The 13,924-nt window shown below is 46.0% G+C and overlaps 1 protein-coding gene across 2 annotated transcripts in view; it reads left to right on the forward strand.

Moving 5' to 3' along the window:
- The first annotated feature begins 6 nt into the window (after positions 1 to 6).
- Positions 7 to 13,924, forward strand: part of ARID1A (AT rich interactive domain 1A (SWI-like)) — a 68,518-nt gene continuing 54,600 nt past the window's right edge. For both annotated transcript variants that reach the window (XM_004678659.2, XM_012722416.1), the window contains exon 1: positions 7 to 1,135. In XM_004678659.2, the coding sequence (XP_004678716.1) occupies positions 14 to 1,135 (1,122 nt within the window). In that variant the 5' untranslated portion in view covers positions 7 to 13. The remainder of the gene's footprint in view (positions 1,136 to 13,924) is intronic.

Here is a 13,924-nt window from a genome sequence, read left to right on the forward strand (position 1 = left end):
GACAGCGGGGATCATGGCCGCGCAGGTCGCCCCCGCCGCCGCCAGCAGCCTGGGCAACCCGCCGCCGCCGCCCTCGGAGCTGAAGAAAGCGGAGCAGCAGCAGCGGGAGGAGGCGGGGGGCGAGGCGGTGGCGGCGGCAGCGGCCGAGCGCGGGGAAATGAAGGCAGCCGCCGGGCAGGAAAGCGAGGGCCCCGCCGTGGGGCCGCCGCCGCCGCTGGGAAAGGAGCTGCAGGACGGGGCCGAGAGCAATGGGGGTGGCGGCGGAGCCGGCGGCGGCGGCGGGCCGGGCGCGGAGCCGGACCTGAAGAACTCGAACGGGAACGCGGGCCCTAGGCCCGCCCTGAACAATAACCTCACGGAGCCGCCCGGCGGCGGCGGCGGCGGCAGCAGCGACGGGGTGGGGGCGCCTCCTCACTCAGCCGCGGCCGCCTTGCCGCCCCCAGCCTACGGCTTCGGGCAACCCTACGGCCGGAGCCCGTCTGCCGTCGCCGCCGCGGCCGCCGTCTTCCACCAACAACATGGCGGACAACAAAGCCCTGGCCTGGCAGCGCTGCAGAGCGGCGGCGGCGGCGGGGGCCTGGAGCCCTACGCGGGGCCCCAGCAGAACTCGCACGACCACGGCTTCCCCAACCACCAGTACAACTCCTACTACCCCAACCGCAGCGCCTACCCCCCGCCCCCCCAGGCCTACGCGCTGAGCTCCCCGAGAGGTGGCACTCCGGGCTCCGGCGCGGCGGCGGCCGCCGGCTCCAAGCCGCCTCCCTCCTCCAGCGCCTCCGCCTCCTCGTCGTCTTCGTCCTTCGCTCAGCAGCGCTTCGGGGCCATGGGGGGAGGCGGCCCCTCCGCAGCCGGCGGGGGAACCCCCCAGCCCACCGCCACTCCCACCCTCAACCAACTGCTCACGTCGCCCAGCTCCGCCCGGGGCTACCAGGGCTACCCCGGGGGCGACTACGGCGGCGGGCCCCAGGACGGGGGCGCCGGCAAAGGCCCGGCGGACATGGCCTCGCAGTGCTGGGGGGCTGCGGCGGCGGCGGCGGCGGCCGCCTCGGGAGGGGCCCAACAAAGGAGCCACCACGCGCCCATGAGCCCCGGGAGCAGCGGCGGCGGGGGGCAGTCGCTCGCCCGGACCCCGCAGGTACACAGCTGAGTGGGGAGGGGGCTGGGGCGAGCGGGGTCCTGGGAGTGGGTGGCGACCGCGGGGAGCAGGCCACAGTCGTGGGCTACCCCCAGGCCGGGGCCCCCACTGCTGGGGAGCTGCCATTGTCTGGCTCTTCTCTCTTAAAATGGCTGCCTGTCTGCCTTCCTCTCCTTCCCTCCTTCAGCCTTTGTGTGGGGCTTTCCCAGAGGTGTCTGCTGTCCCCCTCTCTCTCCCCTGGTCTCTTCGAACAACGGGGGTCTTCGACGGGGTGCGGGGTAGAGGGTGCGAGGAAGGGCCCGGCCCGGGGTGAAGGGGTGCTGGGGGCTCTGGTTAGGGGTGTAGGCAGTGCTAAGAGCTGGGGAGTTGGGCTAACAGTTATTTGCTCACCTGCCACCTCTCTCTGCCCCCCCTGCCTTCTTCTAGGCTGTCCCCAGCTTTACTTTCTAGGAGGGGCCCCTCGGCCTCCGGGGGACCTCGAGGGAGGGCAGGGGCCTGCTTGGGGGCAGCTAGAGGCCGGGTGCGGTTCACCCAGGGCAACCCGGGCCTTCTCCTGTCTTAGTCTCTGTCGGCCCAGTGGCCTGGGCTTCTCCCTGGAAGTGCTGGTAAACAGCTGAGTGACTGGAGTAGTAAGTGCAGATTGCTTTGGTTTGGGATTTGAATTATGGAGGTAAAATCCTTCTGTCAAAGCCAGGAGACAGTTGGTCTTAGGTTGACATCCTATCTGTGATCTGATTGGCTCCCCATCTCCTGCTCTTGGCCATTTATAATTGCCTCTGATGTAATGGTACAACAATCCTGATGAGCTCATAAACTTTTACACTCTGCTTTTCTGCCAGTGATAACCCAAACCATCGCTGCCACTATCTGCCTTTTATTCCAGAGCTGAAATTGGCTGTGACCTTGAGGAGGGAGGTTTAAGCAGCAATACTGTATCAGCAGGAGCAGATCCTCAGACAGGCTGCCCTTGTTACATTGTGCCTGAAACAAAAGAGGAGGCAGTGGCGTTTTGCTTGTACCTTGGATTTATTTTGCTTGTTATATTTTATGCGGCCTGAAATAGATTCTGTGTTGTCAGAACAGTAGCCGAGTTTTTCTCTACAATGGGTTTGCTGTTTGTTTTGGTTTTGTGACTTTCCTGATGGTATAAATGACTTCTTTGATGGCTCTGAAGATGCATTTGTCTTGAGTAATTTTGACCCTGTTGGCGTTGCAGAATTGAAATTATTTTACTGGACCTTTATTGAGTGGCACATGTGGGCTCTTTCTGGGAGGGGGTGGGAGAAAACTTTTTTTTTTCCTTTGAGAACTGGAAGCTTTCTGAGAGAATTTCATATTAGATTCAAGTGGTCTGTTTTAAGGAAGACTAGCCTCGTTCTTTGTTTACGTGTTGAATCTTGTTAACACTTTTCCTTTTGTTAATTGAACTTTGGGAGACCAGCTCAATTTAAAGGGAGGCTGACATCTTTGAGGATGTTGGTTGAGGGGGACTTTCTTCTCCTGAAGGCTTGATTTGGTGAAATTTATCATTTGTTCCTGGACTATCCAGAAAACAAGCTTTCTGTTTTGTCATCAATTATTTAAAAACTTTGAGGGAGACATTTCAATTGACTAGCTGTTTTTCTTTGCATTTGAAGAGATTTTTTTCCTTCCAAGATAATAATTTGAAGCCTAGAAAATAAAGGTATGCCTCACATTGATACTTAAGATTTGCTTTAAAATGACAACTTTTTGATACTTTCGTGCATTATTTTAATTTTGCTCTTGCCATCGTGTTCTGTCTCCAGTGTTTCCATCAGGAATATTGGTGGTTCTGTGGAGTCGTGTGTCTTTTGTGGAGGGCGGGGATCTCTTGTTGTGTTCCCTCTCCCAGCAGTATTGATGGTACTTTTGTGCTACTAGATTTTGTTGGCTTAGGCTGTCTAACTAGTTATATTGCCTCCCCATCCTAGAGCTGCTTTCCTACTCCCATTCAGCTGGAAATTTTGAAAATTGTTGGATGACAGGTTTGAAGTCCTGTGCCTATATGCCACATCTGCCATGATGTGCCATGATGCACGGATCTCGTGTGCGTGGAAAATAACATCCATTCTGTAGTGTACACCTCTTTTCCCATATATTCTCTCTTTTGGGGGGGAGGGCCTGAGAAATATAGCTCTCTTAAAAACTATTGGAGCAGTAATTTGGGGGTCAGTCCTGGCTTTTAAAAGTTAAAGTTAATATAAATTCTGGTTTAAGGATGTTCACACATTTTGGAGGGGGTATAACCATCCTTATTAAATAGTGATTTGTGTTTTTAAGTCTTTAAACACTTGTTTGAGCACTTTCTGTGTGTTAGATGTTCTGGTTTTGTCCCAAATAAATGGCATGGGGAAAGAGTCCTGGTTTGTCTGTGCTTCCCCTGAATGAGTGTCTGATTGCCTTCGAATGCCCCCTAGACTGGCACTCCACAACCAAGAGTCCTGTCCCTTTCAGTTCAGGTGCCTCCTCGCCTGAGACCCAGAAAATGGGTTGTCCACCCAGAGTGTCTCCATTTACTTGTGGAAGAGACTGCACAACTTCAGTTTTGTTGGGCTGTTTGAAATATGTAGTCTAGGTGAGGGATGCAGGTGGACAGTTTGTTCAGAATTGCTACTTAATAATAAAACTTGTCAGGCCACAATGCCCTCCCTATTCTTAATCATTCTTCACTATGAGGGTCTTGCCCTGATCCCTTTTCTTCTTAACTCAGTCTTGGGTTAAGAGTGTCTGACAGAGGCTTGGTTAACACAGCCAAGGTGGCACTGCGCTCACTTGACTCTGTGCCTTTACGAAATAAAAATTAGGTGAGTGTGTCCATTGCAGCTATGCCTTTCTCGCAGGAACTGGGAAAATCCCAGTGGACAAACTTTTCCTTTATTCTTTTTAGTAAGTAATAGTGCATCTCAAGGCGTTGAAGCCTACTACTGCTGATGAAATGAAGTCTCGAACCTGGTGTGTGCTTGACCCGATGTGCTTGAACCTGATGTGGAGCGCTCTACCCGAGATGCTTTTAGCTTTAGCTGCGCTGGAGATTCCAGGCTATCTCCCTGCTGCTTTGCTCATAGCCGTCTTCCCCCTCTCTCTCCGAACCCTTCTGTAACTGCAGAGTCTAGGCTGGTTTCTCTACTTGCTTTGACAATGAAATATGGCAGAAGTGATGAGGTGCCACTTCGTGATGAGGTGCCACTTCTCGCAGTTCTTGTGAGTGAAAAATAGAATAGGTAGCCCAGGATCATGGGGGACTTGATAGTGACAGTTTAGCCAGTTAGTTCCTGCTATGGAAATATTAAATGATATTTCTGACTCCTGGGAAACAAATAAAGGAATCCTAGTTTTATTATGGGAATGCCTACTGGCAGAAATTCCTGGCTGGCTGAAACACAGGACTCTTGGAATTCCCTCAAGTAGGAGGGACCAGGAAAACCACATGGCGCGAGGCACTTAGTTGTGGGGGCCTCATGTTTCTCTACTGTCTGTGAAAGAACAGGGGGTCATAGGGGTTGGAATGGTGGCAAGAGCAGAGCAAACCAAGGCTATCTTGTTTGTATTGGACCTTGTGAGGACTTTTTTAGGTTCACAGAGTAACCATCACAGTGGCACCTGCTGTAACAAGATGTCTTGAGTTGCGTTAAACTTTCATATGTTAGATTGACTCCTTTGGGATGTGAGATCTATAGCAGGCCTTTTTGCAAAGAGGTTAGTGAACTTTTTAAAAAAAATGTAAAAATGGGCTCACAAAGTCCTGGTGGGGGTATGTTCCTATTCCTGCCCTGGAAGAGGTTCCTGATTGACTTCAAATCCTGGAGTTCTAGATGGAGTTGAAGCATGGAAGTCTAACTGAAATATGGTATTCAAAATAAGTTGGCATTCTTGTCAGTGAGCCATGATACCTTGGGCTCTGAAATGGAGATTTGATTCCCAAAGCTTTCATCTGGGTTTTTCCTTGTTTTGACTGGTCATTATAGTTACTGATGCACATCACGTTGTGTGTGGCAAAGTTGTGTGTGGTAAGGGGTAAAGAGCATAGGACTCAAGAGGCTTTGATTCTGGATTAAACTGTGACTTCGGGCAGTTTATTTGCCTTCTCTGTTTTTCATATTCTTTTCATCAGTAAAATGAAGTCGACGGACTGCATGACCTTCAAGTCAGTGCTATACATCTGTGTTTCCACACCTGGTTTGTTATGAAGACAGCGTTCCGTAGGGGGGGTTGAGGCCATCTTTCTTCCTTGGGCACAAGCAACCCAAAATTGTTTTCTCTTGCGGATTTGCAGGCACAAGCACTGAACAGTTGGAAGCCCACTGGATTTGTTTGCCTTGAAACTTAATCTATTTTCCATTAAGTCATTCCACCTGCCTGGTGGTTTAAAAACACTAAATAATAATTGAAAAATTAGGCAGGCTTCATTAAAGCAAGATGTGAGAAATAATTGCTTCAGGATCTTCAAGAGGGAATTTAGGAGATAAATTTGGGATGGGATGGGACATGGGTATTCATAAATCCAGCGTTAACACTCCCTCTCTGTTTGGGTAAAGGGAAGGTGGTAGAAGGTAGCATTAAGCTCTCCAGACACTTAAGGTGTTTGTGCTGGTTTAGGTCTGGTTTGGGCAGTTGGTTGTAATCCGAGTGCCTGAACTTGCCCTGTAAATTTAGCTGAGCAAGGAGCAAAAAGTTTCTGAAACTGGAATAGGGCGAGCTCTGTATCTCAGGCCTGTTGCATGGGTGTACATGCCTTTTCGTGAGGCCTTGCTTTTCATGCTGCTTGGTAGGGTTTGCTTGTGGTCCTGGAAATGCTGCCTTCTCTTCTCCAACACGCCTGAATCACCATTCTGCTTCTGGCTTAGTCATTTGAAAGTGTAATTTAGGTGTATTAGAGGTGTGCTAGAAGGAAGCATCTCTTTATAAAAGAGGGGAAAAGGTAGAGGGAAAGGTGTTTGCTAATTCTCGACTTGACACAGCAGCTTCTTCCTCTCTGAAAGAACCAAATGTTTCAGAGCTTTGTGTAAATACTTGCTGAGCTGTCAATATGTACCCAGGAGGTTTCTGCAGTAAGATGTAAACGGCTCTATAGAATGTTTGACAGGCAAATTAATAAACAGTTTTCAAGCAAAGATAATGCTAGTCTCTTCTCGTGTGGTGGAATAAAATTACATTAGAGAGAAAGACTTGGGGTCAGGGAAAAGGTAGTGCTGAAGGTGGAGCCCACAGAGGCTGAGAGATGGCCTGAAAGAGATTTGAAGTAAAAAGATGTTGCCCTGGGAGAGATGCCTCTGTGGTACTGGTGTCCAGGGTACTTGGAGCACTCTTCAGAATCGATTGTCATTTCAGAGGGAAAATAAACAGAAGTTTGGAAAGAAGGTCCTTCATTTCAGTAGTGAGGGAGGTGTGCTCCAAACGCTTGGTTTATGAATCTTGGAGTATTTAAGCCTTATTCTTTCAGAAAGGTTTTGTAATTTAGTTAGGCTTTTTTTGGGTTTGGTTTGCATTTTTGGAATGCCAAAAAGAAGAAAAGGTATTGCAACTCCAGGGACATCCTTGGCCTCTGTTCTGCTATGGCTCTCAGGGTTTAAACCTCCTCCAAGGGCAAGATTGATTTGGGTAGATTTTAGTGGTCTTCTGCATATTCTGTGTGCGTGTTTGTATGTTATGTTCCTGGTTGGGAACAGGGTCCAAATGTTTGGAGACTCAATAAATCCTGCCTGAAGGACTTTGTGGGTAGATTTAACCTTTTTTTTTTTTTTTTAAATTGCTGTTTTAGAATTAGAATCACTACAGGTTTTCATTGATGAAAAAGTATCTTTTATGGAAGAAGTATTTTGGAAATGTAGCTGTCTACCTATGGCATTCTGCTTTGGTAGCTTTGTGAGATGACAGGATTTACCTTCTCGAAGTCTGATACTGATAACTTGTTTCCTCACAAAACAAGACATATTTTAGACTAGAGTTGTACAAACGCCTTTTTGATTAAGCATGATAATAGGAAATATGAATGTAATTAGAGCCCTGATGATAATGTTTAGGTTCAGCTAGGTTACCAGAGGCTGTCGGTGTGCTTTAAAATGAAATATGAAGAGCTTGGGACATTGGCTTTCCAGTACTTCCAGTGTAGTGGTGGGGAGGCTTAGACTTGTTGCTGAGAGCAGTTATTTCTAGCTCAGGGAGATCTGGAGATCCAAATGGGGGTGGGAAATAGCACTGCGTGAGCATGCAGATGGGATAATAGGAAGATACTCAAAAGATAGCTCCTCAGAAGAATTTTGTTTTCTTGGGGAAGCATGCTTATATGTACACATCTGGAAAACTTGCAAAGCAAGTTTCAGTTAAGTGTAGATAGACTTAAGTATGTGAGCTGAAGGAATTCAAAAATAAATAATCAGTTGGGCAGGGTTAGTCTGGGGCAACTTTTCAGAGGCAATGATTTATGAAGCTGAATGCTCAAGAAAGCGAAAGATGCAATATTAATTTGCCTTTTCATAATGCTACTTGGACTCCCCTAGACTTTGCAGAGTCCAGTTATACATCTGTCCCCAGACCGGTAGTTGTTTCATTCCAGTGACTTTGAAACTTTAGACACCATCCATAAAATCACATGAAAGAGAATTGTTCCAGGGCTTAGTAGTCCCTATGGTTGAGTGGGATTCACAACAACCTGCCAGGTTCTAGGCCAGTTTGGAGACTATTCCAGTAATTTTGGGTTTGGAAAGTCATACCACCATCAGCGTTGTGTCCCCTGGACAATTCTGTAGTGATGGTGATTCAGCTTTGATTAAGAGAGCCTGAGTTTTTTTCTTTTTTGGCAGTTAGTTGACCTTTCTTAAATAAAACAAGAACCATGAAGTATCTGTTGGAACTCTCAGGCTGCTGCTGTGTCTGAAGATTGTTAGCTGTGCTTGAGCTGAGTTGCTTGGATCGGGCCTCACAGTGAGGGTTTATGGGTAGAGAAGTCTGCCCATGTGCAGTTTGCATCTGTTCACAGAAATGGCCTTTAACAATGTTTTCAGTGAGGTTGACTGTTGCTAGGAGGCTCATAAATGCTGTACACACTTGGTTGTTCCTTATGGAAACCTCTGAAATAGAACGACTTTGGATTCTCTTACCTGCCAGTCCATGTGTGATTAGATTACTACAGTGTTTTCTGGCACTTCCAAGGCCTGTAAGTGGATGCTAAACAGTAGAAGATGCTTGGAGTGGCCAGGCTGCTACATTGATTCCACCTGGAATAAGGATGGCTTACCCTGCTCCAGTGTAGATGTATAGAATCTTGAATAGAAATTTTAGCTTAGAAATAAATGTTCCAACTTCTTTTGCCTTGCCATTCTGGCATTGTGCAAAATCAAGTTTCCAGGGCTTGGAAGTGGGCACAATGGCTCATCTGTCTGGGACAGCAGGAGTTTGAGATGAACTCCTCAGTCAAATTCCTGTTTTAGAGAAATCCAAATTTGGGTGAATGTTGACTTGGCCACTTAAGAGTATTCTCCCTGATATTGCTCCTCCCCCTATTTAAAGGAATGGAGTGAGTTTTTATTGACTATGAAGGGACATCTGAATGAACTTCTATTTGTTTTTGTTAGTCACTGGTGCATATGAAAAGATGGTCTGGGGACAGGTTGGTTTCTGCATTTTCCAAGGGTGGACTGAGATGGGAAGAGGTCTAATGCCAAGAATGCATTCCATCATGGTGCAGAGCAGGAAATTTGATCCCTAAAATGTTGACTTAGTGTTGGTTATGGTACATATTAGAAATCGCCCAGTAATCCAGGACAGATTTTTTTGTTGCCCTCCAGGAAGTTGATGTGGCTATGAAATGCTAAGGGGCTTCAGGCACCAGGGTTGTGCTTGTGGGCCCAGAGTGCCGCCTGATTTGTCACCCATATGAAGAGGAAATGTGCCATGTGCTTTTTTTCTTTCTCTTTTGCATTTGGGCTTCCTTGCGGCCTAAATGCTTCTGGGTTCCCAAGACTGCGGTGTTAGGCATTAGACTTCCCCCGTGGTGCTGGCACGTTTGTGATTTCTGTGGCTCAGCAGCAGCAGCCAAGGTTTTTGTATGCCTTTTCCTCTCAAACTTGTTAACTTGCTTGTTTATAGACAACTCTGTTACAAGGAACTCCCCCTCGAGATCTAGCACCAGCATGACAGCAGGGGAGTTTATGGTTGGTGTGGTACCAGTTATTAAATTCCCGTTTTCTGTGTATTTGGCGTTTTAGCTTAGCCTCCGTTTCCTTGAGGTCACAGCTTGATTGCGGGCACGTGGGCATCTGGAGCCAGCTGTTCACGCCCAGCCCTGATTGGTGTAGGGGTATTTGACTTTTAACAAGAGTGTGAATTCAGCCACATGGTATAGGATAAAAGGTTATTACTTGTTTGGTTCTTTCTTTTAGAGGAAACATGTTGTCTTTGGACTTTCCGCACCCAGTATTTCCCCTCTCTCTTTAGACCTTATTACTGCTTTAAGTTGTCCTTAGAGAACCAGCCACCTGAGCACAAATGCTGCCAATTAGTTGCTATTTGTTAGGTAGGACTCTGCTCTGGCAGATACAGATGACTCTTTTTTTCTTTTGCTCTTTGGAGAGTGTTCTGCTCTGGTCTGAAGGTGGTATGGAGTTCGTGGGTCAGCTCCGTGTTAAATTAGGAGTGTGAAACTTAATGATTCAGATTTGGATGGGCTGCCTTTTATCTCCAGACTTTTTTTTTTTTTTAAGATTTATTTATACATACAGAACTAGGGTACAGGCCAGAGGTGCAAGGGTGGTGAGAGGATTCACCAGAGACAGAGCGGGGAGCAGAACAGGCAGATTAATGAAGCACACTGCTGAGGGGAGTAGTGGGCAGATCAGGAGAGGCCTGCTGTACCATGTGGGTCACCCCCCTGGCCTGGAATCGAACTCCTGCTGAAGTGGCTGCTGTTAGCTTCATAGTGTTGTGCTTTAATTTGTTGTACCACCAGGGAGGGCCCTGTCTCCAGACTTCTGTTTAGGAATTTGGGGTAACAAAAAATTATATTGTAAAGGATTTGGGCAGCTTATCCACAGCTTTGTTCTGGGGCAGGGATATAGGCCAAGAACCTCACTGAGATCCTAACATTCAGATGATGGCAAGCTGGGTGAATATTGATAACTATCATGCATTTGAACATTTATTATGTGCCAAGCACATATGTGCTTGGACTTTGCCATGCATTTCCTCATTTGATCTTCCAAGCTGTGAGAGGTGGGTTCTACTCTTTTCCTTCTAGCCTACAAAGAGGACAGAGTAAGCATAAGAAATTTGCCCTAAGGCAAATAGCCAGTTAAAGGTAGAGTTCTGGTTTGATCATGGTTTACCTGATTCTCCACAGCTTTCCTATTATAACATACTAAATTAGCTTTTCTAAAATAAATAATTCAAGGTCTTTTGGGATATTGTTTTTGCAGTGGCCCAGAACTTTTAAGTGGAGTGAAAGACTGAAAAGCCTTTAGTTCTACTTTGACATTATACTTAAATTTCTGTCTTGTCCATAACTTTAATTTAGGACTCAATTTAATTTAGGACTCATTTAATGAATGGCCATGTGAACCCCATGATAGAATTGGCTCCTTATTTCTTTGGGGGTGATTTTTGAGAGTTTGGGTAGGAGCAGGATTCATAAAGATGCACACCTTCACTTTGATCCAACCGAGTAACTTGCATTATGAGAATATTTGCATAGTTGGAGCACTCACTGGAAGGGCAGAGATTGTTGTCTTTAATTTTCTATTTGGGGGAAATGAACACATAAAAGTTGAGTACACAGAGTTTCATAGCAGAGTCAGCCCAAACTAAGGCTTTGTGAATGTAGGCAAGTCACTTACCATCTCTGAACCTGTGTCCACAACTATATAATAAGGAATAGTATCTCTGTGCAGGTGCTGTTATTAAGTAAGATATGTGGAAGTACTATCAAATGACATTCAAATAACTCTTGGTAAAGATTCCTGCTTGAGAGGGGATAGAATTGAGTAGTTAAAGACTGGTGTTCTTTGACTACTTCACTGAGTTACAGACTATCCCATAATTCTGTACTAAGCACCTGTTCTAGGTTGAGGTTAGATTAGTGCGGTGGTTCCTCAGTATGGCCCCTGGTCACCAGCATCCACATTACCTGGTCTTTGTTGAGAAATGCAGACACTCAGCCAGGCCTAATGAATCTAGAACTCTGTTTTAAAAAGCCCTTCAAGCCATTGTGATACATGCTCAAGTCAGAACCCCTGGATTGACACATTGCTGTTCAACTGCCTACGGAGTTGAGTCTATCCAGATTTTACCATTGGCGGATGTTTCAGATTTAGCTACCCTCCCCTTAATGTGAAAGTATTTTTTGAATAGAGAAAAACTTATAAGTATTTGGAGTTTGGAGAGAAGAAACGTTGGAGGTGAATCTCCTATGCAACAATGATAAACTTTAGTTGACACAACATGTCTGTTTATAGGAGTTGGGGGCTCCTTACCTTCTACTCTTTCTCGTGACTGTTTGGCGAGACTGAGGATAATCTGAATCTGTGGTCCTGGCTGTTTGATGACATGGGAAAGATCAATTTGGGATGGTAACCTATGTTGGTCTTCAAGTACAACCAGTTGAGTGAACTCCTTAAGAAAGTGGTTCTTGAAAATGCTGTCAAGAGTCCAATGTTAGGTCATTATTCAAAGGCCATGCTGTCCCTTCTGCCTTTGCTGGCTGATGAAGAACAGGAGTTTTGGTGATCTGGTCATCTTTCTCAGGAGGCCATCCTTAAGAATTCCCTTCCTCCTATCCCCCTCTCGGCCATCTTGAGTTTTGCCATGATTCATTTCCTTGTGTACTTTGTTGTGAAACCCTAGCAAATAAGCCCTCTTAGTAAGCTCCTAGTAAGTTGCCCCATCTCTGAAGTGGATGAAGTCTCTCTTTCTCTCAACTTAATGAATAAGGACTGTTTGGCACAGAAGTAACAGAAATAACTGAGTAATAGACATTAATGCGCAAAGACCAATTAGAACCCGAATTCTAGTTCACCTGGGCTTTCTGAAAACCTAAGTGGTTCCTGTATCTTTCAGCCAGGTCTTTTTCCTTCCTGGCTGAGAAAGGAAGCTGTGATCACTGTGACCTGGCTGTGATGAAGGTAGAGGCTTCCAGGAGGTGGTGTGCTGGTAGTTTGACCTGTGATTTGATAGCTGTATGTACAGACTAACACTCTAGCAGGGAGTCTTACATTATGTGTGTGTGTTAAGCCCACTTTGTGATCCTTTTACCCTGTAGCTTCATTTTGTCTTGTTTTTCTTTTTCATTCTCTTCTCTGGTGTCATAGAGACCTCAGTAACTTTACCATACCAGAGCTGGTAAAATTCTTTAAAAGGGTGGGAATTAGGGGGCGTGGGGGATAACAGGAAAAAAAAAATGAAGGATTGGAAATGAGTTTTTTTTACTGCCTTCAGATCATAACTTCAGTAAAGATTCCTAGTTCCTGCTTACACCCTGGCTAACTTAAGGCAGTGTGCCTTTGTCTGGTTAACTAGTAACCTGAAGTTTCCTAAATGATCTCCACCTTCCACTATATTGCCTTTAGTCTGGAGGCTCTTAGACCTCAGTCTGTTTTGGGGGTTCTGTTGGCCCAGGACAGTTTTGTATCATTCTTGTTTTCCTTTCTAGTTAGTAACTGAATCTTCTGCTTTCCCAGTTCAGCTTTGACTTGGCTAATTTAAAATTCCTACATGAAAGCTCAAGTAACCAGTATATGGTCTCATTATGGTATTTTGGGTTAAAATAAGATGAAATTGAGATAGCTGGGTTCACCCACTCAGAAACATTCACTAAAGAGAAAGTCTGTGTGCCTTGAATAACACATCTCAAAAGAGTATGTGAGCCAAAACAGACTTGGGGGCAAGGAGTTGGAGGAGGGATACATTTTAACTGGCTTTCCATAGTTAGCATGCCAACTATCTGTTCCAGTTTGCTTATACTGGATAGAGAGAATGAAGAGACAAACTTCAGAAAAGACAACTAGTAACTTTGGTATGGTCCTACATAGTTCTGGTATAAATGATGAAGCCTCCTATACACATTTCCATGGAGGATGGTGTAGAAGAGGTTTGTACCAATGTACTTTTGGAAGTTTTAAAGAAACTGGAGAATGTACAAGAATCTTTCTGTCCAGGGAATTGCTGACCTTAAAAAGCCTGAGGATTTGAAGGCACCTATAATCTTAATAAGGTTGGATATGCCCTGAGCCACTATTTAATTGTGCCTGTTATAGAGTGGACTTGAGGGACTTCAGGAAATTACTGATATTTTGGGAAGTGGTCCGTTACGGTCGCAAGAATTAATGAAGTAAACACGGTGACACTGATAATGCTTCTCAGTCTTTACCAGAATATGGACTTGCTAGGATGTAGAAGCATGATGATGAATGGAATTCCTTTTCCTTGACTGCATGTAAATCAAGTTCCAGAGGCTTTGTGATGTGTCCAGATACCTTTAGGATAGAGGGAAACATTTTGGATGGATGGAGAACTGTGCACTTAGAAAAATTTGGGGACCCAGGCCTTCTTGGTGGCACAAGGGTTAAAGTCTAAGCTTGTAAGCTCTATCAAGCTATCGCCAGTCACTGCAGCATGAGTTTGATCTCTCACTAGGGAATCACCCCTGCACCTCTGTCCTGTACCCCAGTTCTTATATGCATAAATATATAAAAAAATAAATATAAAAGGGCCCTCCCTGGTGGCGCAGCGGGTTAAGAGCACAGCACTGAGAATCTAAACCCACTTCCACATGAGTTCGAT

This window comes from Condylura cristata, unplaced genomic scaffold (genome assembly GCF_000260355.1).
Source record: "Condylura cristata isolate star-nosed mole 26May11 unplaced genomic scaffold, ConCri1.0 scaffold00008, whole genome shotgun sequence".
Taxonomy (NCBI): Eukaryota; Metazoa; Chordata; class Mammalia; order Eulipotyphla; family Talpidae; genus Condylura; species Condylura cristata.